Source organism: Channa argus, chromosome 24 (assembly GCF_033026475.1).
Source record: "Channa argus isolate prfri chromosome 24, Channa argus male v1.0, whole genome shotgun sequence".
In the NCBI taxonomy this organism is placed as follows: Eukaryota; Metazoa; Chordata; class Actinopteri; order Anabantiformes; family Channidae; genus Channa; species Channa argus.
This window is the reverse complement of record NC_090220.1, coordinates 4,499,470-4,525,482: the sequence shown is the minus strand read 5'-3', so window position 1 is coordinate 4,525,482 and position 26,013 is coordinate 4,499,470. Positions and strand designations below refer to the sequence as shown.

Genomic DNA, 26,013 nt, shown 5'->3' with positions numbered 1-26,013 from the left:
GCTGAAAGCTTTGTCTGCCTGTTGTTTGGTGTATTGGGCAGTGGGCTTGTCAGGATATTATCAGTCAAATCCGCTTTCTTTTGAGCCCCAAACTGATGCTGTGAGACCAGATCAGGACCTAAACGTTTAAGCCTTAAAACCAAAATAATGAGCTCAATAATAAAATTCCAGATCCAAATTGCAGAGTCAAGTGATAATTCTTAGTAGGTGTGATGTCAAGTGTATTAACAGTAAACCATGACAAGTAGTCATGTGGCCTAATGTTAAGATAAAGATAAAAACACTGGTTACACTTTCACTCTCTAACAGCAACTCCAACTTCCAGAAATATGACCTCAAATTGATCAGCATCAAAGTAGAAGAATCCAGGATTCTCTGATCACAATCCAAAATTGCTGTCTCCTTCATTTTCCACACTATAACTTCTTCACATCTTTCTAAAGAAAGACCTTGACCCCCCCACTCCTCCCTGAACCCCACTTTGTTAAACCTCACACCCCCAACTTTGTAATGGAGGTTTTATTCTACAAAAGGCAAACATTTTGACATTATCATTATAACAAGTAAACTGAGTGTTATGTAAAATCTGTGCAGTGTTTCTACTGTGAACTATTAGACCCTTGTGAACAAATATCAAAGATTTTTAGTTCGACTGTCAAAAAGCTTTGAACATCAGACTATATTACATGTTTATGTATCCATGCGACCTTTCTTTGTGAGTAAAAGTTGTACATCATACTATCATCCTGTAATTTAACAGTGGTGTGTAAAAGCTTAAATGATCTAAAACACTGTCTTAAGTATGTTGTAAAGACTCTATTTGGCTTATTGTTGCAATTAAACTCCTTATTCTGTCATTATCGCCACCTTGATGGATCCCGAAGGTGAATACACTTAATGGCAGATAGATACATACTTCACGCCATCTGTGCACATTTATTTCATGTGGTTTTAAACTTCATTTCAGAAAGGACAGGCAAAACTGTTATAGCCGACAACTACTTGTAGTGCAAATAGCAGTTCTTAGATATCCAGTCCACAGACTGAGCTGTAACATTTTGAATTAAAGGTGGACAAGGACAAGGTGGCTTCTCTTCCCACCATCATCAAGCTTCTAATTACTTGCCATCTTCCTTTGTGTTGTGGACCTCACACTGGGCTATAAAGAGTTATGGAAAAGAGGAAAGAATGAAGGAAGGGGGTCGAGAAACTATAAGAGAAAGAGAGAGTAGAAGCCAAGTGAAAATCCATATACATGATTTATACCAATGCGACTGTGCACGGTAGGCAGGAGTTATCTTTTATTTATGAGGGCATCAGCGGCAAAGTGCCCAGATGTTAAGCTGTGTGGGGATCTCATCTAGCCAGAGTCGCTCGGTGGCTATAAAGCTAGAAGGTAGGCTGTTCAGAGCTGGGGGGGAATATGTGTGGATGAGAGATGAGGCTTTGTCTTGTTTGACATAAAGCTTAAGGGTGAATAGTCATGGATGTAAACAGGAGCCTTCAAATTTCTGTTAGATGGGTTAAAATTTGTTAAACTACAAACAGAAGAAGAAAAAAAAACCTTTAATGGAGTCATTTACTTAACTGGCTCATTTTCCTCTCTTCCATTATTTATCAGTAGAAGACAAGACGCTTGTTGTTTTCTACTCTTGTCAACAGCTCATCAAAGAGGTCCTGAGGATTCATTATGGAAATGAAGCCCTTATTGTCAACCTCTGCAAATCAGATGCAAATCTTCACACATCATCATCATCAATCTAACCTCACATTAACACAGCCTGGATATGAAAAATGCCTCACTCGCTAATAGCACTAATAAAGACAGCCGCTAGTGTTGTCATCAGGCCACCAGAGAGTGGAGGTTGCCGACAGGGCAGCGGCTCGTGCTTTGCATGTTTGCTGCAAAGCGAGCGTTTTCATAAGATCGCAGCGTTGGTGACAAATTCCTAACAGCCTCAGGGTGGCGTGCAGCGAGATTTGTGAATCATAACTGAGAAGGAAAGGTTACATTATGACCGGGTCACTGAAACCCTCCAGCAAGCCAGCAGGTCCAGCAGTTGTGTTGGTTTACCGTTCCTTCTTTACAGCTCCAGTAGGGCTGGTTGGCAGCATAACTAGATTTCAAGCATCATATAACCGGAGTGTGTTCCTTTTTCTAAAAATGTAAGTACTCAAAATGTAAGTACTCAAAACCTGCAAGCTGCTTTTGAGCTTCTTTGCAAGTGGGAACTGCATGGTTCTTGATTCTGCTTGATCTTTATATCAGAATGTGGACTGGTATTTTCCAAAGTGGCATCCTGCAATAATATAATAATGGAAAGACAGTACAACTGAAAATGTGTTAAGTATTTGCTTAACAAGTTTTTGTGTTTCTGCAGAGAGACTTAAGTGCTGTGATCATGCCGGTTCACTTGCACCTCTACCTCTGCTCCATTATCTGAATTGAAGCAGTTAGTTACAGTAAATGGACAGTATTACCGTGACACTTCTTGGCTCCTGAAGCAGGTGCTTACATTAAAAAACACATTTAATTCCAGTGCTCAGCTGCAGCCTCTTAATAGCTTGTACCTTATTAGCAATTACTGAAAATGGAAAAGGTTTTGCTAAAGTGTTCTATACAGCCAGTTTGGGATTCAAAAGTATCTTAATCTACCTTCAAAATATCAAAGACGAATGACGGCATCCCCAAACACTGCCAGTTTTCTACTTGAGTAACCAGAGGGATCTGAACCGTTACATGTTTGATACCAGGAATGCATACAGCTTTCACATCAGCTTTGCACTGCTGCTGATGAATAGTTTAATCTCAGTCACTGACAAATAGGGACTGTCTTCTGTCTGCTAGAGGAGTGTTTTCAGTGTATGCATGTATGACTGTATCTGTGTGCATGTGTAATGCTGCAAGCTGAATGCATGCAGACAAAGAGCCACTCCCTATTGGATTGTGTAGGCTGTTGTGTAGATGAACATCCTGTTGAAACAGAGAGGAAAGGCTCTATCTACTAAAATGAAATACTATTCCACAGCACAGGGGATGTAAAGTAATATATGACACGATATTATTTATGGTCTGCCATGGGACTGTTTTTAATATCTGAAACTGTGATGCACAGTTTTCTAGTCTAAATTAGCATTGTTAGCTGCTCCCTCAGAACCGCTGATGATGAAGGTTTCAGTTTTCCTTCTTATTAATGCACAGCTGAAAGTGAACCTCAGCAGGAAAATAGGTTTGTTAATTTAGAACTGAGGGTTCATACCTCAAGTTAAATCCAGACAAACTAACAGCCTTTCTGGGGTTAAGGGGATATAGATGGATTAAGCGTCAGAACCAGTTCTCCCAAAAAACTATGAAGTTTAATCTTTTTTTACATACTTTTGTAAAAGATAATCAGCCTGCTAATTTATAGGATATGAATGTAACCATGTATTATTAGTATTATTGTTGTTCCTGGTCCCAGAAGTGGACATATATGAGTTGGTGCTTTTGTTAGTGTGTGTGTGAGGCTGTTTCCTGCCAGAGATCATTACCTTCCACGACAGTGACAGGAAGTCTTCAGGAGACGGAACTGAATTGTGATTTATAAATAATAAATGGAATGATAATGACAATTGAATTTCAGCTCTTCAATACATATTTTATCAATTTATTCAATATTGAATTTAGCCTAAAATAACTGTTATATATTTAACTATATATTAAATATTTAAATATATGGAATGCTAATGTGATGTCAGACATTAATCTTTTCCCTCCACTCTCCACTTCAGATGAAACCTGCCATTTGTTATTCTACTTCCTTACTTCTAGTAACAGATCAGTGTGAAACACAAGAGGATATAAAGCCAAATAGGAATGAAACAAATGTTTCAGCGAGCCCAACTAGTACCAGGCTGCTGTTACTGTATCACCAGACAAACATAGACCTGTATGGCAGCTGCTCCTCATAGAACCTCTATTATGATAATGCCTCTGGGCTTAGCCCCCTGTCCCAAAGGCCAACAGAGTCTCCATTTCACTGCTGAAATAACAGGAAGTGCCTCAGAGCCCTGCCAGACCCCCACAAATTTATCCCATTTAGTTTTAGGCATTTAGGATTATTGTGAGGAAGTGTAATACACGCACATATGTGGTTTTAGTATGTGCTTTTGTATATATAAGCAAAAGCAAAGACAGACGCATTATGAGTATAATACTTTGACAGTTAATGGGATTTCAGCAGGAGCTTGCGTTGTTGACAGTTTACTGTAGCCGCCTACCTCAGTGTGAATTATTAAATGGCTGTGAATTCCTATTAGTGCTTGTGACAATGGAACAGGCCAAACAAAGAGGTAGATTCACAGACAGCACCCACACACAAAACAGAAACTAGAAAAGCCGCTACGCAGAACTCTCATAATCACAAGACACATGTTTTTGCAAATGTTATTTTGTTGGACCAAATTTGATTATTATTCATACAAGATTTAGGAATTACACAAGTGAAATAGGTCTTAATAAGATTTAAAGAAAAGTCCTCTTGGTCACGCACACACACACACACACACACACAAATACACAGAAAGCCCAACAAGACTAAAGAAACAGCACTTTCCAAGTCGCAGGGAGCTTTAATTTAATTTCCTTGCGTTTGCTTCGAGATCAGACAAGGTCATTTGCATTTTTTTAAGTGCCTCCTCCGCCCATCAGCAGAGCAGAGACACACACAGATAGAGAGAAAAGCACAAAAAAGCTCAAGCTTCAATGACTTTTTTTTTTTTATCTCTGAGGGTGTGTTGTAACTGCTCGAGGTTGCTTCTGTCTATGTCTTTGTCTTTGTCATTATGCAGATACACAAGGTTACAGTGGCTGCCTGCTGGGTGTCAGTGTGTTGCTGCAGTGTTTTACTACTTTGCTTTCGACATGAACATATGCATCATGGACAGGACTATTAAAAGCCAAGGTGTGCCCTCAACCGAGCTGTCTGTCAGCAGGATTTGCTGGCTGTTTGTAATCGATGGAGCTTGGCCCGCAGGCTAGCTATCTAAATCCATACAGACGGCTGGGAAAGATGAGATGGCAGTGGGACCACACTAACATACACACACGCACCAACATATGCACATACACAACCACACACACACACCCCACTCCATGTTTAAATGGTTCCCCACTGTTTAAGACCCCATCGATCAGTTAGTGAGCGTGTGGCATTTTGACTTAAACCGTGCATGGATAATGGGCTTGGCAGCCACCATGCAGATAGTGTGACAGGAGCCCAAGGAGCAGGCAGGGGAGATTGGGGGCGGGGGTCGTTAATCCAGGGGTGTGCATCACGCCTTGTACATTGCAACAGGCTGCAGCTGGATTGAAGAGCATCTGGAGCGTGGTCCCCCCCCTTTTCCCTCATCGGCCCACCTCTCTTTGGACCAATGGTCTGGCCTGGCCTGATGCTGCTGAATGCCAAGGCAGATGGTACATTGGGTGGCACAGGCTGGGCATGAGATGTGCATGGGCAGAGATGTGGGTGATGGAAGCACACAGACATGGTTTGGCTTGGACTGGCCATACTGGTCATATTTACTTAGTGATGGAGTGTAATGTGGGATTTGTGGTTGTGCATTTTGGGTGACTTAATAGGGCTGGACACATCCCCTTGATGATGTGGTAATTGGTAAGCTGTAGAGAGCACCTAAAAAGAAACTTGGGACCACAAAATTCCACTAATCTAGCTGACAAACAACACCGAGACAAATGAATATGTGTACAGGATGCCAGACAGTATTAGTACTCAAACCATGTGCTGTTCAGATATACACACATAACTTAGCAAAGATACTGTAATACATACATTATACACATCTAGAACCATAAAAGCAGTCATTTGCTGACTTGACATGCAGCCACTAGTGTGTCATGGTGAGTTTAATTTTAAAGGATGCCAGTCACACTGTAAATATGACAGCGCTCAGTTGGTTTGACTCACATGGTCGAACTTGGCCAGGCAATTATTGGCCGCTCATTCACCGTGACCGGCTTTACAGATGGTTTTATGGTGATATTTAGTTCCCACATTCATCACATGCTTCTGTCCAGTTCTGTGAGTGTAGGTCTGTAAATTCAGTGCTGTTTATATTCATACCGTTTAGTCAATGGTAGCACTAAAGGGATCTCTCACCTCTGATGCTTCAGTCCTACGCCACCTCTGTCTGGTTCTGCTCCTGCGAAATTACACAGTCATTACAGACTAAACACACAGTCAGTGGTTTCCAAACACAGACATCAATAAACTAATCACACAGTCACTACAAGCCAAACGCCAAGTCATTCGCAAATGTCAACGCTAATAAATGTAAATGTATTCAGTGTAAACCTATGCTCACCAGTTGAAATGTTGGAGGCAGAAAGGTGGAACGATGAGCAGAGAGATGCTCTTTCCAACAACCAGATGGTTCAGATTCACTTCGAGCATCACCCTCACTGCTGTACTATCCTTGAGCAGGACTCTGACTCAGTCCACCAGCTCCATGGTGCTTTCCTGTAGCTGATCGTGACCTGATTTCCCTTTGAATGGAAGACGGTGGACAAAAACCTACTCTTTTGGGATAATAGCATTAGTTTGACTTAATAGCAGATTTATGTTGTCTTTTATAATTATACAGATTCTTTTCTACCCATGCAAAGTCTCAGCACATCACCTCTCATTAGCCAAGACGGGCACCAAATTAAGCTGCTTAATTATCCCAAAACACAACGAGGCAGAAATTGCTAATGACAGGGATCACAACCCACATACAACAGAGCATGCGCACAAGTGCCTGTGTGTGTGACTTTGTGTACATTTGTGGCTTTAGTTAAAGTCCATTTTTCTAAATAGCTACAAAGTGTTGATGAGCACGATCTGGGCTACATATGGCTGCATTCTTGTAAACAGCAGACAGCTTCATTTTAATTAACCCACAAAATTAGAAGAACAGGAGGCCGCAGTTTGTGTGGGCGTGCTGGACCAGTACTATGAAACACAAACCTTACCGTGGTCTCAATGCTGGGACCTGAACTGTGGAAGGAGACATCTGATAGGTCGACTATTCTCCCCACTGTGAGGATCCTGGGAGTCTGTGCAGTATTGTATCAACTCAGTGGGGGATTGTGGAAGAGAGACAGTGATAGTCTCATAGCTGCTTTTAGTGCATGCTAATGGCTAATTAGGCATTTCACGACTAAAGCCGCATGGTTATTCTCATTACATGCTACTCAGTACTCCCGGAGTGCCATGGCATTATGCCGAGTGTGGGGAGAAGGCCTGTCTTGTTTTTTTGTAATGTCACAGTATATTCTTTGAATTGTGTTTGTTTTTTGTAACCCAAATACTATTAGCTGATTATTCGTGGCTGTTGGATTCACTGGTGGGATAACAGCAGCACCCTCATCGAACTCACTCTATACATGGTTTTGACTGTTGGATGTCTTTTTGCTGCCATGATAGGAGCCGTATATGCTTCTTTCAGCTTAAGTCCTCACCCAGGCTCGTGGTCATTAAAAAGCTGTCTGTCAAACTCTCACCAAATTAGACACACCACCATTACATTTTGAAATGTGTATGTGTGGGTTTTTCTGCTGTTGCTTAGTGATAAACCTGTTAATAGAGTAGCCTCTACAGATGATAGCCAGGCTTTGTGCTGTTCTATTAACGCCCCAGTTATCATAATAATTTGACTCTAGGGAAGCCGGAATAGTGTTTATGTGAGGTCAGGCATTATTGTGTGTTGTGTTTGTGTGTGAGGGAAGCTGTAGGGGCTTAAGAGGGGCTTAAAATAATATAAACCCTGTATCATTCTTTGTTTTCCATATCACCATCCTCAAACTGAAGAGTTTACCAGACATGTGAATGTTAGCACACAGTAAAGAGATAAGTATCGATTTAAGGCCACAATAACAACAACTATACCTTGTTTTTGAGACATGACCAGTCTGTTTTTGCACCTGATTTTATCTTTTGGCCTTTCATTCTCCCGGAGGTGGCATGACAACCAAGTTGCCCTCAAGACACTGTTTGAGTGGAGATAAAGGGTGTACGCTTGTGTTTATGATGTTGTTGCAATCCTGGACACATTACTTAACTTTATCATTTATACCAGAAAGGGTTTCTTTAGTCTGTGTACCTTGTAGAAAATCAATACTCCATTGTGCAGCATGTTTACAAGCAATCAGACAAATACTGTACTTGAAGCTTGTGGTGAAGGTAGCAACTCTACTTGTGCTATCCTGCGAGCCTCACCAATACATTTATGGCTAAAAGAAACCAAACCCAGCTTTAGAATCTGAATAGGATTAAGGTCTGACATGTTGGAGGTGCCATGGTAAACATTTTTCTCACCCACCCAGTTCACCGGAGTTCCTTTCCTCCTCCTGATATAAATTGCTTAGCAGGCCAGACAAGAGGAGGTGTGGGCCTCTTAATTTCATCCTTCTCAATAGCAAATTTTGCAAGTGCACTGAAACTTGTGTTTGTTGTTCGTAGAGATATGCACCATATCCAGATTTGTATTTGTGTTGAGTGAGGACATTTCAAGGAAACTAAAATACAAATGTTTTTGCTGGGTTAGAAAGACAGTTTGGCACTCACACAAAAACAAACGTGCACTGGAGCCAGCAGATCTATATTTCCTACTGTCTCAAAAAGAAATATTATGCCCTTTTATTATACTTTCCATATTTATCTCCAGCAATTCTCACGATTACGCAGCCATTACACTCTCCCATACCACCGCAATGAGTCCACTCCACCTGTGTTGTGATTGCTTTGATTGACGGACATGTCTGTATTTTTGTCGGTAGCTGGTGTTGAAATTGAGCTTTGAAACCATGCAGGTCAAACCAGAGGGATGGAACAGATTGCCTTGTTTGCAATTATACTGGACCCACTTGTGTGTGCGTGTGTTGACATACAATATGCTATAAATGATTCATGATGCCATTAAGTTCTGTGAAACCCTCTCGAAGAATAAGCAAGCAGTCAACAAAATTGCGGATCAGGATGTGGAATCTCTAAAAGATGTTTAAATTTTCATGATAATACTGCATACAAATTCAATTGTGTGGCCTAAAAATAATAATATTAGTAAATTGTAGTCATTGATTCTCACCTTTACTTCTGAATGAGCATTTCTGGAGTTGCTACATTTCTAGAAAGTTATTTTAAGGCTGTCATTTTTGCCACAATAGATGTTCAGAGGCTGAAACAAGTATGTGTGACTAAACCCCAGAGTCACGCCCGAGTGAACAAATGTCACCCTTTGACCCTGACCTCTGACACCCTGTGTGTGTGTGTTTGACAAAGCACTAAATAGGAAGAGTGAGGCAGACTGTTGTTACCGAGACTCTGTTCTCAAGATGGGCTACATGTCACACAGCCACACATAAGGTGTGTGTGTGTGTGTGTGTGTGTGTGTTTGTATGTGTGCGAGTGTGTGCGTGTGTGTGAGGAGCTCAAGCTGCACTGCTCTGACTGCTTTCATTAAGGCTGCTGTAACCCAGGAAATGCTTTCACCACATTAGCGCTCCTCTCCCTTGTGTCTCGGTGGTCTTCTTGATTACCTTTCTGGTCATACTTGTTACCCAAGCCTTCATTTATGGATCTGAAAGCTTGTGATCGATTGAAGGGCAGATGGAAGCCATTTATCAGTACAGAGAGGTAAATTTCTGGCTCCTTAGATTAAAGAAAAGATGTTGAGTGTATGAAGAGAAGACTGAAGCTATAGCTTCCTGAAAGAAGTCCAGTGAGATGGCAGAGGGTGAGGTTGAGAGGAACGGCCGAAGTCCGTTATTGCACCATTAACATGAGCAGTACTTTAAAAGATGCCATTAAAATATGTGTGTATGGATGTGTTTGCATGCATGTGTTTTCACCTGTGTGCTACTCTCATGCTTGGCAGAGGGAGGAAGTGCGATGCTCATTAAATATGTAGTAGATGAAAGAACACAGATTTTTAAAACAACACACTGAGAGACCAACTCACATGGAATCATTTCAGTGCTCCAACTATACAGCTGGATCCATATTGTTTACCCTCATTCAGAGAATTCATATTTTTGTCCATAATTTTGGACAGCTTTTAATCATTGATGTATTATAAGAACTTGCCAACGGACTCTGATGGCACCCGCTCACTTGAATGAGAATTGCCCGACTGTTGCATGAACTGAATTCAGCTGCAGATTGATGTTTTAGTTTTCTGTGCAGTGTTATCTTGAATAAGACCAGATTTTTTCTAATTTAGTTCTTAATGTTTGGATTTTACTGGTTTTGTGTTGAAACAGGGAAATTTGAACTTTTAATTTCTAAAACTGGTCACCTGTTCATAATAGCGCCTACAACTTTACAACACAAAAATGTCATCCTAAGATACAAGAGTGGAAATGTAGATATTTACATGTTTTTTATACATTCAACTGCTCTTTTCCTACCATAATACAAACTTAAAAGGTACCTGTATGGAAGAAAGAAAAGAAAAAATGTTCATCTCATTCATTATGGATTATTTCATGTTTATTGTGAGTGTTTAGAATTTAATGTATTATAGTATTTTATTTTGTTTCTAAAAAAATACATTATTGTGAATAATACATTTACTGCTCAAATCAAATATGATATAAACTAAATGTAAATGATAAGATGAAATAATGTTTTATTCTCCAAAGGTCTAATAAATTAGAAACTGTATCAGGATTCAGAGGTCAGACCAAATCTTCACAAAAACATGTTGAGTGTTTAATAGTAAGTGAGTATGTTGAGCTGTGCGCATCTTGGATAAGTAAACTTCTAACAATTTAATCTTTGCTGGCCACCTATCAGCCAACAGTTCTATTTGTCTATTCAACCTTTAAACATAAAGAGGAGAAGAGGAAAGGGAGGCCTAATGAGAAGATGAAGAACCAAACAGCAGAGCCAGAAGGGAAGAGACCTATCTTATCTTAAAGAGTTTATCTGGGGCATTCTGCAGTGGTGCTCCATATCTTGTAATGAACTTGATCCCCGAGATCTGCTGATCAGATGATCTTCAGCCAGTACCACTCCAATTTGAGAGTCCAGCCAACTGTGGAGCAGACACTGCAAGTGACACATCCATTTTCACAAAAGACATCCCACAAAATATTATTTGTTTAGAATTAAGACCAAAGCCTCCTATTGTTCTCATTCCCTTGTGGTGCTGTGGATTTCAGCACTTTTGAACAATGGCTGCTAGATACAGCTGAGAAATATGAAAAAGCAGACTGCAGCGGAATTCACGAGCACATAAACACACACACACACACACACACACACACACACACACACACACAGTAGATGAAGAGATAAGGTTTTAAAGAAGATTGGATGTTCCCTCAGTCACATTCCAGCAGCCTCTTAAACTGCCCAAAGAGCCTTGTGTATGTGTTTGTGTGTGTGTGTTTGTCACAGTTCTCATGCTTGGTTGAAAGCATCTTATTAGGAATAAAGTGTCTTTGTTTGTTGTACATTTCCAACATTTCCACATCACTTACTGGTGTGTCTGTGTGTGTGTGTGTGTGTGTGTGTTTGTGTGTGTCTAAGAAATTATGCCAAGGCTCAGGTTGTTTATATAACTAAAATATTCTCCGGCGTATTTAGCTTGACTTCACATGGCACATTCACAAACACCTGCACTATATGCTATAATCTGTCAATGTTGGGACAGACATTTTCTTCATATACAGTGGGAGGCCTGTTTGCTCTGAATCCCCTACTGTGCCTCATCTCTATCAATTGTTCCTGTACCCATTCCTAACCAACACACACAAACACATGCACACACCACTTGGTGAAGTCTGGAGGTAATGGTTCACATTTTTCCTTAATGCCAGTAGGTCAGGGAGCAATGGCAGGGCAGAGCTTCATTACAGAAACCCAGCAGGGCCCCACGTCACCTGTAGAGATTCATTATATTGCTGCCCCTCCTCTCCAGTTACATCACAGTCTCTACGTAAAAGCATTCTATCTATTGTCAAACAATCATTTTCCAGTTTTCCAGCGTAGCTCTTTGCTGCTGTTAAACTGAAACATCCTCCTCAAGTGTTTTGAACAAAATTACTTCCAAATTACTTTCACCTGTCTGAACACTTTTGTATCATTCACAAAATATAACTTAACTTATCCAGAGAAGAACACATCTAAAAACGTGATATTTTACAACATTTGCCAACTGCAGTGCAGAAGTGTCTAGTGTCCTAAAATTTCCCTCAGCAAGTATGGGAACACTGCTGAGTCCAGAGCCACTGTCATATTATGATTTTGTCTGCTAAAACAGCCACATTTCATTTCCACAGCAGGCATGCCACCTGCTAAACTCTTCAAGACAAAACAATTGTTCCTCTATTATTATTGTTCACATGTCTTTGAAATACATCCTTATTTTGTATTTGGCGAGATTCACTAACTGACAGTGGCACTGAAGAAAAGACAGAGGCAGAGCTGGAGGTAGCAGAGCTTAAGATGTTGAGGTTCTCTTTGGGAGTGACGAGGATGAACAGGATCAGGAATGAGGACATTGGAGGGACAGGTCATGTTAGATGTGTTGGAGATAAAGTCAGAGAGGCCAGATTGAGGTGGTTTGGACATGTTCAGAGGACAGACTGTGTATATATCGGTAGAAGGATGCTGAGGTTGGAGCTGCCAGGCAGGAGGTCTAGAGGAAGACCAAAGAGGACATTTATGGATGTAGTGAGAGAGGACATGAAGTTAGTTGGTGTGAGAGAAGAGGATGCAGAGGACACTTTCGCACACATTCACACCTACAAGCTGCCCAGCTCCATTGGAGCAGTTAGGGTTAAGGGCCTTGCTCAAGGACACCACAGTGGTGTTGATGATGGAGACACAAGTGCTGCTGTTTGCTAGTCCCAATCAGATTCAAGTCTGGCCTGAACTTTCCTTCACAAGCTCAGCTTTCTAACCATTAGGCCACTGCTGCCCCACTGTAAAATCCACTTAATATTTCATAGAAATCTCTACTTAAGTATAGTTTCCGAACACATCTGGGCATTTTTAAATTTAGATTTGTTTAATTACACCTTTGCACATTTGTTTATTTTATCCATTACTCAGCAAACCAAATTAGGTTCTTGTTATTTTTACATGTATCATCCGACCAATCTGACATTAGCAGCAGAGAAACGCTTACTTACAGTAACACATACACACAGGCAGAGATCGAGATTCAAACAGAGGAACATGCATTTATTAGTTTCAGATCTTCCGTGTGCAAGACTACACAGGCAAGAGATGCACTGACACAATCTGATTAATGGAAGTTTGTATATAGTTACTGTGCCCAGGTGTAGGGCTCCTGATTTTCTTTTGTCTACGGCAGCCTTGTGCACATCACATTCATACTGATCTACTTTCTCTTCTGCTCTGCTTTGGAAACAACACACTGTCGAGGTGACACTTTTTCAAATGGTCTCTGGATGCAAAAATGTAATTTATACAACAAAGGTGAATTCTTTCAGCATGACTTTTCACATTGTCTCACTTGAGTTAAAGGGCTGTCTAGGTGCTGAGTGAGCTGTATAACCCCAGCACAAAGGAAAGCTATTCAAAATATAGTCTGCATTATGAAAAATGCCTGGCAATCATTTGTAAAATAACCCCCTTATTCTTAGCCCACCTCATGAATTCATGCATTTTGCACTTTTTGTTATACCTGCAGTGATCTGCAGGAGGTTGAGTTCTTATGTATATCCTATCAAAAAGCTAGTAGCGGTAAAAACCTCACACTTTAGGAAAGTAGGAAAGTTGACCAGTCATGTCCTGCTCCACTAGCCCTGCCCCTGTACTTTGTATTCGGTAATCAATTCATTCATAGCCATCACCCTCTGACTCTGAGAGAGGGGGGCACACTGTATAAGACATATAATCAAAACCGAAATCATTCAATGTAGTGTGTTCTGCTCTGCCTTTCTCTTTACTGACTTTGTGGCACACAGATGTGAAGTGTGAAGCTATACTACGGCTGGATATACAATGCACCTACACATGTCATTGGGCAATTCAGACTTTCACAGCTGACATTCCCTGTTGACCCTGAGGCATCTACTGAACCCAGGAGACATCTGACTGCAGGGCTTAGCCTCAGGGCCAAAGACTGTCAACACAATCATGGGGTTAATGTCAGACACACACACACACACACACACACACACACACAGTATAGGACCAGGCCTTCAGATTCACAATTTTTCCCTCATTGACTGTTTTCTCATAAAACACACTGTCACTGTGAGCCCAACTCTTCACTATGGATTGATGTCTTCAATCTAATTGCCACTCTCTTTCTTGCATTATTATTATTTATTATCCTATCCATTGCATGTGAAGTACTCTGTCTCCTGTGCTAATTCAATCTGTGAAATGGTACGGATGGATTGATCAGTGGATTAGGTTTTGTTAGGATGTAGTCTGACAACATCCCCATGTGCATGGTGGGTTGCTTCATAAGGGATAAGGGAGTCAAGGACAAGCAATTTGTCTGAGGTGTAAATTAATTTGTAACATGAAAAAAAAATGGCGCTATGGAAATGGAAGTAATTAAAATGATAGATTGGATGCAGCATATGAGATTCGTGTGTCATCGCTACAATGCTCTCAGGATGGAGATTTGCAGTCATAAACAGGAGTTCAGATGGCTCAGCATGCACTGGGAGCTGAGAAATGTACACTAAAAGTGTGTTTAGAGGCTGAGAAAATGCTGTTCAGCTCACTGAGCACTATGCTGTGGCTCCTTTTTATCCATTTATTTATTCTTTTATCTCTTTATTTTGCTTTCATTCCCTTTTTGTGTCTTTCATCGACTAATCAGTTGGTATACATTAATTCATTATATCTCTCTTATCTCTCTATTATCTCAAAAGCTAATTAATTAACACTTCTTTGTTATTCGCTCAAAATGTTAAAATAAATGTTTTCATAGGTTTCACAGAGGAATACACAACATCTGGTCAGGAAATAGTCAAGCACAAATCCCTGTAATACCACATTATTTTATTTTTCAATGTCATTGTATTTTTTAAGCTACAGTTTGCATCTTCTGTTGACACTTCCTGTGACTCTGTCATTGAGTAGAGAGATATAGATCCAACAATTTCAGCTTGATTAGCAAGTTTTGCAGATTATTATTTATTCTAATTTGATAATGACTAATATCTGGGCTGTGCACAGTGAAGAGTGAAACTCTGAAAGACCTGAATGATCCTGGAGTCTCCCACTACATGTTACATATTGTAGGTGAGAATTGGTGAGATTTACAAGTGTCAGTAGGCAGCTTTTAATTTCTTTTATATTTAAACAGAACTATTTTCCTGTTTGTAATCTTTCTGCTAATCTAAGCTAAACTGTGGTCTTTAGATTCAGCAGATACTGTAGATACAGTGGGATTATTATTGTCAACCAATCTCAGCAATAAAGCAAGTGGCAATATAAAATTATGCCTTCAAATTAATTGCTAATCTGATAACAACCTTGTCTTTATTTCTTTGTTCTCACACAGAAACTCCCTAAACATACTGAGTCTTATCTTTAATACTCAGTATATGTTTTGTTCTAATCCTGATCTTGTTACTGCACTCACCCACAAAGAAGTATTAAAGCCTTCGTTTAATCTAATTTATTCTCCAAGATGGGATATGCTTGTACAAGTTATAGTTACAGTTCAGGAAAACAAAATGTAAAGTGTGTTTACATTCTCATATGGAATCTGAACCCTGGGTTTTACCCCCTGTGCAGTATGTGCATAGAGCACTTCTCAATGACTCAGTGATAAAGAGACCTACTAGTGAACTCTGATTGACCAGTCCACAGGGAAACCTGTTCACTCTACAGATAGCACAAGCTATTTTATTGCCCTGCTAATCTCTCACAACTCCCTGTATTTGATTTTCTCTTTTTATTTATCTCTTTTTGTACAGCTCTCAAGGTCAACAGGTTCTTGCCTCTATTGACAGTAGTGGACCATTTTTGCTGAACATTTTTAAAGATAAAGATAAGGTTAAAGATTTTTCTCTTTTACCAGTCGCTTTCACACGGACTCTGACAAGTAATTCCCCTGTGGTTTCAAATCAGCGTTGTGGACATTCTGGGCACGTGCTGCTGGTTTGTCTCATTGCTTTGTGGTAAAGGAAAGGAAGCTGTGCCTGACAATTTCATCCCATTTAAACTTGCGTTTAAAAATTGTACTGAAAAGTGGCAGCTATTGTTCATCAAAGGCTACTGTCAAATATCTTCTTTTACTCGGCTGGAACTCTCGCATTTTCTCTTTTCATTCCTTGCATGTCACTCTTTCCTTCTGCAAAGCAAGAATAGGTAGGTTGAGAAAAAAGAGAAAAAAAGACCAACATAAATGTATTAACATTTGGGGTGAGGCAAAGTAACTGAAAACTTTGTCAGGAGGAGGCTGAGGTTGCTAAATGGTTCAACAAAGCAGCGGACTATTCTGCAGGGAACCGGAGTTTGAGTCCAGTGTGACACAAGTTTATTGCTTTGTTGTAAAAAGTCACTTGACGTCTTTGTGCCTAACCCACCAAAACCATTGTGTTTGCACAGTTTTGATACAGTGTTTATGAGCTGGATGGTATTTTGCCGCCATTGTAAGCAATGATATTGACCCCTCTTTTTTTTCTTCAACAGGAACCTGCGTCCCCCTACATCGGGGCGCTAGTATTTCAACAAATGGACCTGTTGGTCATGTGGAAATGACAAATGCCATGGGTCTTTAAGTTAGAGAGCTTTTTGTTTTGTGTCATTGGGTTTTTCCTGGTTTGCTGTTTCACTTGGAAGTGTCCTCACCAATGGCACCAGCTCCCTCTCATTTGCTCTTTCTTGTGTGTTTTCTTAATTCTCTGTTGTTCTTATTTTGCACAAAGCTCTTTGAGGAAATTAAAAAAGTATTAAGCACTGGCAATTACAGGTCCGTATACCAAAGCACTTCACTTAATCTCTGAAAACTTGCCCTCTCTCCATCCTCTCTCCCCACTGCCCTCGTCTTCTCTCTTCCTTAATCTTACACCCAACCATTTTCTTGGCAGTTGTGTTTGTGTGTACGTGAGCACCTCAAGCCAAATGTTTCACGAAATGTAGGTAGTCGGAGGAGTGTCATTAGCATAATTTCCCAGAGGCGCAACGAGCCTAATTATCAACATGGCTGTATGCAGACTAGAGCACAGCTCATCACATTAGGATGAAGTCCCTGCTGTTTATGCCCACGCTCCACCAGGTCCCAGCTGACTACCTGGAGATTCACTGCTCACACAGTTCAACTCCCACCAACTCAGAAACTTTCATCTTCCACGCTACAATTCTTCACCTTGAGCAGACTGAGGAGATTAAATAATAGAGAAAACTCAAAGCACGTTTAAATATGTAACACTGGAGACCATCTTTGCAGCTTGTATAATGTGCTGTATGTTATTTCAACCAAATTTCTTCTAAGTTGATTGGTTATTCAGATAGGACAGACCATTATCTATGGTCTCAGGGATGCTCACACATTCCTTTGACATTCTTTGATCTTTATCTGCGGTCACTGTGCTTGGTCTTAATGCACTGTTGCAGCCATGTTTTGAACACCCTCCCAGTTGGCTGTAGGTGGGAGAAAAAAACGTGTGTGTAAAAGTGTGTGAAAGAGAAAAGGAAATTATCCAGCCCCATCTCAATTTGCCTGTAGATAGAGGGGAAAATGGAAATGCTCCTTGTGTCTGGCCAGTGAAAAGCCAATTTCCTAGAGACACACCACTGTTACAGTATTCACTGACCTTCTTATGCTTTTATCACACGAACATACACACATTTCTATTTAAAACACACAGATTAATTAAAAAAGTTTAAAATCTAATCTTTTAATTAACCCATGAAGCTGCCAATGAGCCAGGTGTTAACCCACAAGTGATTCTGTACCACGCTTTGCAAGGTCATTTACATAAACATAATGCAAATATATGCATATATATGTATGTATACAACACTGACATGTATACTTATGTACACACAATAGAGCAGAGGGTGTATGTGGGTCACAGCCAGTGTATGCTGCCCCAAGCTGTTGCTGTAAATCTGCACTGTGTTTACATCAGCCTGATCACGTCTATGTTATTATTATCTACATGTGGCTACACAGAGAGCAGCTCGCCTGTTCTATTCATGGGAAATGCTTGCTTATGGAAAAATAAAATGGGAGACAAGATGATGAAGAATATGTCTGAGGAAGACACCTGAGAAGAACAGTAGTTCTGATGTATCGCTTTGGGCGTGCATCTGTAATTAAGCAATGCTTCTCAGCTTTTTCAGACATATGTTTCCTGTCACAGCGTTTCATCAATAACCAGCATGGCCTGCAACACAAACAAATGAGCAACATGTCTGCAAATCAAGATTTATTAGATGAATTTTGTTTGTCTACAGACTTAACCTGAGAGAAGAAGACAGGCATTAGCCCTGGCAGCCGTGGTGTTTTCTCTCCTCTGGGTTGTGTGTTGTTGATGTCAGGTAACATGTCCTCAAACAGGTTTGTGGCTACGTAAGACCACAGTCTAATGTGTGTGTTCATTCGTGTGCTTTTGAAGTGAATAGCTGATAATGTCCCTGTTAGGACAGCAGCCATATAAGAAGTTTCTTCTATGGGTGGTAGTGAGAGGCAGTTGCTGGTGACATCGATGATACAAGCAACATCCAAAGGTCCAGTATGGTTCTGGGCTTCTTCTTTTAATCTTTTTGTATTTCCACATCTGACTGCTCTTGTCCCTGTGGAGCTTGTGGTCTCCACGTGAGTGGTTGTGTGGCTTGTAGGTCAGAGAAGATAAGCAAGGCTTTAGTCTATTCTAATATATTCTAGCTCCCTTTTGCTGGCTGCAAGGGTTGAATGTATATTATATAACCTGCCCCATCCTATTTTTCAGTCTCCTCCTGCTGACTTCTCATTATCAAACACTGTAATGTGCTTGGCCTCGAAAGAACAAAACTCAAAGGCAGTATATTATTGAATCGACTGTAAATCTTCCCCCACATCCTTAAAAAAGTTTAACAATACCAAATAATTAAAACGAAGAGTCACCCAATGTGAGGCTGCTGTACACCAGGTTTTACTGTGTGGTTGTTGTCTACCACAGACCTGCGTCTCTGTCTCTGGGCCTGGGTAACAATAATCAGTGCACTTCATATATTTAATGTAACTTTTTGCCAGAGGGAGCAAACAGACAGAAAACGCCACAGCAAAATAGGAATTAAAGGGTGTAGCATCCCCAATACAAGAGCCAGCCATTTCCTATTGAATTTAATTCAACTTTATCCGTTGCTAACAGAGTTATGACAGCCAGCACAGAGTGACAATGGTGCTTGAGCCATAGCAGAGGTCATTGTAATGAAAGCAGCATGAAGCTCACACAATTGAATTTGTAATATCTTCGGAAGAATAAAATTGTAGAATAGATACAAGGTGTAAGATTGTCCTGGACTACAGTATATTGGATTTGTGACAGTAGATTCCAGACTTACCATATTTCTACTGGCATTCACAGTGAGATATCACACATGAGTAGTCCTATGATTTGTGTGGGTCTGCGTACGACATCTGTGATGAAATTGAATCAGTGTCACGCTTGGACGGCAGGTTATCACACACCTTCCTGCCCCGCAATTCCATTCAATCTTTCTCTTTCTGACTGCTGTGACCCTGTTTCACTGGAAGCTGCGTGCTTAGTCTTGCTACACTACAGAGAGAGAGAACCATGGGTAATTTAGTTCCTTTAGTTGGTACAAGCTGCATTTATTATTGGTATGTTTGGTAATATATGGTGGTATTATGTTTTCTCCTCATTTTATTGCATCTTATTTTCACACATACACTCCCCCCCCCCCCCCCCCCCACAACACACAGACACACACAAACACACACACACAACACAACCTTAATTAAAAAAAAGAGTGACTCAAGCATAAAAGGTTGTTGCTACTCATTAATGAACACAAAGCCCTGTGCAGCCTTGCAGCAGCCTGTGAAAACTATGTTGGCTGTTTTGTTTTTCCGAATCAATATTTTACTCCCTCAGTCTGAAGTCTATGTACACTTCAAGGCTGTTCCTGTGTACTCTGAAACATGTTGTCAGCCATAACTAGTATACTGGGAAATTCAAGGACATAAAAAAAAAAAAAACAGATTGAAAGAATGTTAAAGGACAAAATAATGACTAAAAAACTCAAAACAGCTTAAAAACTATTGGTCAGAAATGACATTTCCCTATACAGCTGCCTGCTTATTTTTATGTCAGGTTAAAATGACATTTAAATACATTTAAATATCTGAAAAACTTTTGTTTCTTTCCTGGGAAAAAAGACATACTGAAAGATCCTATTTGGAACTTGTAAAGCTTGCAATAAAACTGGGACAAATCAGTGCCAACCTGACTTGAGATATCTTAATTTGTCACTGTCTCTTAAGTATTACAGTATTATGACAGCCTCATGTACTTAGTGGCACTTACCTGATTGGGGATGACACACTCTCTCCACACCTCTTCACTTTGATTCCTCTCTGTGGAGCAAGTCTAGCCAAGATAGATTTTCCTCCCCGTGTTGAGTTCCAGACGTTGATCTGGTTGGAATGTTAGTAAACTGCCTGATACTTGTGCCTATTAGGAGGTAACGTACCTGTATAGACGAATCTCAGTATAAGAGATTCCTTTGGATATTCTGCTTTCAAGTGGACTCAGCGACCCTCGTCTGCTGAACTCTGCATGGTTTCCTCTTTATTATCTTCATTATAAACCAGAGATGCTGACAACGCAGGGACATTCAATTTGTCATGTTATATCCACATGCAAATTTCTTCCCTGGTTATAAAACAGTCTCAGGCTTTAGTCTCCCTGCTTGATATCTTGGTGTCATGTCAGGCTCTTTCATCCCGATGTCCATTCTTCATAGGATCAGACCAGTGGACCATATAAGACCTGGTTGAAATTAAGCTTGTCCAAACTGCTGTGGAAAACAGTCTCCTGTTTCATGGATCTGCTACCTTAATTAAAGGGATTGTACAAGACATAGATATGGAAGATGTTTAATGCCCAAATGAACATAGAAATAGAATACAGTTTTTCAACAGTATTTACCTATTATGTCACAAATGACTAATTGTCAGCTAAACACTTGTTATCACTGGCCAAACATCTTCCAATAAAGCAGTAAGTTAGATAACACACCTACTTAGCTTAGGTATCAACATTTACTTAGAATTCAGTCAAGATGATCCCTGTTTGTACAGCCTCCATCACTTACAACCACAGACAGTCTGTTATATTACTAGTAGCAGCAGATGCACCCGTCCTCTTCACTGCCCACTAGAAACTATGTGATAATAAAAGACACTCTGTCTTGGTGCATCAGTCCTTCTTCAAACGTCCACCACGTCTTCTCTCAATATTCCCCACTTATGGTCCCACTCCTCAGTCCGTGACTGAATAGAAAAACCTGCCTCTCACCACTTACTGAAAACTGATGATGGTGCTACGGAAATGGTTTAAGCCTATGCGTCTCTCTGCTGAAAAACACTTAAATGCAATATGACCTTGTTTTGCTTAATATAGCACCAATATGACATTGTCAGACTCACAAATGACAGGTTGGAGTTGGTATTGGAATGTGCATTATGCGAGAAGTGGGTAGTATTGGCTCATCTCCCTGAGGCTTGAAGTGGACGTATGAGGTCTGGTAATCTTTCTTCTTACTAATGACACATCACCAGATTTGTTTCTTTTTCAAACCGGTAGTATTCAGATCCAACAACTGACACTGACTTGAGTGACTTCAGCTGTCTCAGGTTCCTCTGGACCTACAAAAGGCTTTATACTACTTTTTCCCACATAAATATTTCCTCCCTAATACCTGTAAACAGATTCTTTACATGTCTAATTAGTGGAATTCTTATTTTTAAAAAGTTTAAATGCAGTTTGGTTTGGTCTCATCTGTCTCAAAATTAGAAAGGGATAAAAATGTAACCATTTTGATATGAGGTAGATTTTACAGCTTTTCCACAGTTCACCTCTCATTAAGGTTTGCAGAGATTCTGACAACATGGGATGCAGCTTATCTGATCCAGACAACTGTCCTGAATATCCTTCTGCCCTGATCTGGCCCTCACCCAGCTTACCTGACACTTGTTAGTAACTGCTCTCTGGATTTCATTCCTGTGTTTAATATTTTGGGCTTCCACTGTGTAGTTCATCCATTATAGTTTTGTGCCCAGTTGGCTTTAAGCAGCATCATTTCTGTGAAAGAAGGAAGCTGCCTTGGGCTGTGAATGTGTGCCTGTGTCTTTGTGTTTCTTTCACAAAAGCCATAGTTTGATAAAGGAGATCATTAAAGTGTCATTAGGCAGTGAGCTTTGACGTACCAGGAACCTGCGGATAAAACACAGGGCCACTTTGAGAGCTGGGAGGGCACATGCACAAGGTTGGTTTATACAAGGCTGAGATGCAGACCCTCATTGGACCCTCAATCTACTGAAAAGATACCTCTCCTTGACACATTAAATCAGCTCTCTTTGTTTGTTTCCCATCACTCTGCCGTTCTCTCAAAAGTCACCTGTGTACAAATAGAACATAAATGAAAGCTCCTCTTTTTTTTTTCTTGTTTAACTAGCACAATGCTCGACTACCCACACAAATCATGGATTTGATACATACAGCTGTTACATTGTAGCTCTCATAGGAGCACTGTGAAGCTGCTGCCCTTAAAAACAGGAGAACTGGAATCTCCTGAATTCAATACAGGATAATAAGATGTATTTGTTGTGATTTCTACTCACTATGGGTAGTGTTCAAACTTGTCTAGTAACCACAGCTCTTTAAGAAACCACCAACGACAGCTGGCATTGTAACAGAAATCCAGGCGGCAGTCAGAATGACTTAGAGCAACACCGATAGTCTGTAGTGCTGTTGATAACTGCTTGGCAGCACAGGCTGGGAGACTTGACTTAATTTGTAAAAGTGAGCCACTCTCTGGCTTCATGGGAGCTGAGGATAGTGTCTAAGAAAGCTGATTCCTGCAGAACGAGCTTATTTTTATGAAGCCCTACAGCTTTCAAATGAGGATGGATAGTAAAGATGCATAAATCGTTTTGCATTAGAAGGTTCGGACAATTACAGGTCATCAGTACTTTTGTTGTTCATTACATTAAAAGGTTTGTTTTGGAGTGGTTGAACTTCTAAAATTACATAGGTTCTGATTTAGAATTGGAGATGTAACACAGAGCAATGCATAATAAACCTCAATGCAAATGGGGGTTCAGGTTCAGAGGAAATATCTAGATTACACACTTAACTTTGATTTAGACCGTTTAAAGCCTCTGCTGCCACCAAGTGACTCAGTTTTAAAATTTTAAAAGGTTGACACATCTCTCACCTACATCAAGAAACAACTAGTCGTATGACATGAGATTAAAAGAAAGAAACTTTGGCTATTTTATCTGTATAAACACAAACGTTTCTATGTAGAACTCCACACTGTCTAACCCAGTGTTTACCTTTTCTGCAGTGTTCATCATGGCTGCCGGACTGCTGGTCTACCCCTTCGGCCTAAACTCCACTCTCGTCAGGTCCTTCTGTGGTGATTCTGACATCTACTATGCTGGCGAGTGCCAAATCGGCTGGGGCTACATGCTGGCTATTGTTGGCGTCATGCTCACAGTCTTCTTGCCCTTTTTTGCCAAATATGCACCAAAGGAGCAGCTGTCCCCCACCCCTTTGCCCACGCTGTTATAGTGAAGTGAAATATAATCTTGTTTTTTTTCTATTTGTTGACTGTCTCTAATTGGGGCTTGATGTCATGGACAGACTCTGCATCCTGTAAAGCCCTATTCGGTGATAAGAGAAGCTGACACTTAACAACAAACAATGTCTTCCTGGATCTGTTATGTACAGTAATTAATTAAAATTAATTTAATTTAAATAAAGGCTTTATGTTACAGTAAAAAAGTTTTTCACAGTTTGACATACTCTGGTCATAACACAGTCAGAAGAACTGAGGAATGATCAATGATTTTACTCACAATTTAAGAAAATGACCACATAAAAATGCTAAACATTCTGTATTGTTCCTTCCTTTTTTGTGGAAACACTTAAATATACAGTATGTAACATTCCAAAACAGACAAAAGAAGTGGAAGCATGTGTTTGTGTGGCGATATGTTTTTGAGCAATCAAATAATGTTTCAGTAAGGGGTTTTGAAAAACACCAGAACAGACACTTTTTATGTTTGTGCAGCTCAAGAAGTTGCATCTAGTGGCACTGTTTGTGCTGAGATGTCTGGATTGTACATATCGTCTGGATTTACGGAGCTAATGTTTGAGGTTTGGAAATGACACAACTAAAAACTCTAAGGATTTTTGCTCTTCAGACTTTTTCGTCTGCCTGCCTTGTGCCCAGGCAGTGAACCCGTGGGAGTCAAGACAATGGTTTAGCTTTCAACAACAGTGCTTTCAGTAACTGTCGCAAAGAAAAAGACAATAAACACACCATCAGACCTGCTGAGAAAATAAATGAAAATCTGTTCGCATAACAAGGACTTGAATTCTAATAATAATATGTAGTGGTTTCAGAGCAGTGTTGTCAAAAAGTTCATGTTGGGATACTGCATCCTTTTGTTAACCTTTTCCCTAGAATTGTTTGTGTAATGTAACTCACTTGTTAAACTTGTAAAACAATTTTTTTTTTCCAGTCTACAACACACAATACTAAACACTCTAATTCAGGAAATAATAGGCAGGGAAATGTAGGAATTTTTCTTAAGAAGGCATGATAAGATGGGCTTTGTTAATGGTAGAGGAGTTGATCTAAAGTTTAAATGTGATCTGACCAACTTGTGCCTTTCAACATAACCAACACAAGTGTTTAATACAATTATCAGGTTATCATCTTTTTCTGCTTAAAGCTGCTTGTATTTTTTCCTGTTATATTTACCTTGGCGAAAAAGTGTGTCTCTTGTACTTGTTGCAGTATGATCTCATTAACCTGAGAAAATGTTCAAGAGGAAAAAAAGATGTCTTCTAATCCTTGGGGGTAGGACAGAAGGGAAAAACAATGTGTCTTCAATTATGCCCTGAGACATTACTGCAAATTATCTAGGAGAATTAAATCACTTGAATCACGTTAATAAAAGGTTGTGACATGCAGCTAACAGATTAATTCCTGGCATCCTTGCCTTGTGTGATATTGAATTTGAGTGGTAGTGGCAGGAGTTGTACAAATTGAACTTCGCCTTTTGTTATCTGTGCTGAACTGACGCATTATTCACATTATGTGTAAAATGTAGCTCAAAATAATTTGCTCCTCAAATAAGCCCATGTGTTGGCATGTCTTCATCAACCCACTTCTTTTTTTAAATGCTGGCAGAATTTCTGTCATGTTCTGAGGACAAAATGTCTACTTCTCCATTTACTGTCCCTATACACTGCCAATTTCAAGCCAGACTCCGCTTTCTAGTGGGTGTTTATGTGTGTGTGTTAGTGTTTAAAAATGACCTGGAGTCTGCTAATGGGTTAAAATTTATATAATTTAAAAATTTGGGTTCCCATAATGACATTCCTGATATTTAGAAAATGACTGTGATTATGTCGCTGTATTTGAAAGAAGGTCAGAAGACAAATATTGGTATTGGACCGGACCTCATACTGTGCTTGATTGTGAGAATGACTGACGTGACTGCACTGGACTTATCCCCCTCTCTGTTGATTCATTGTGTGTAAAGTCTCAGCACTGGTGAAACTGTTTTGCTAGAGTAGAAATATTGTTTTTTTCCATTTTGATGTTGAATTGTAAATAAACTAACTGTACTAGGTATCACGTTATTCTTAACTGCTCCATTTTTAAAGATATATTTTGAGATATTTCTTCTTCATCTTTGCTTTACCTGACTAATTCTCTAAACAATGTTTGCTGTTCTGTGAACGTTCTTTGTAATAAAAGTATTTCAGAACAAAAA

General features: G+C 40.0%; 1 protein-coding gene across 1 annotated transcript in view; it reads left to right on the top strand.

Moving 5' to 3' along the window:
- LOC137109209 (LHFPL tetraspan subfamily member 7 protein) overlaps window positions 1-25,994 on the top strand; it is an 88,217-nt gene extending 62,223 nt beyond the window's left edge. The window contains exon 3 of the mRNA XM_067494756.1: window positions 23,568-25,994. Coding sequence (XP_067350857.1) covers window positions 23,568-23,794 — 227 coding nt within the window. The 3' untranslated portion in view covers window positions 23,795-25,994. The remainder of the gene's footprint in view (window positions 1-23,567) is intronic.
- Window positions 25,995-26,013: the final 19 nt, after the last annotated feature.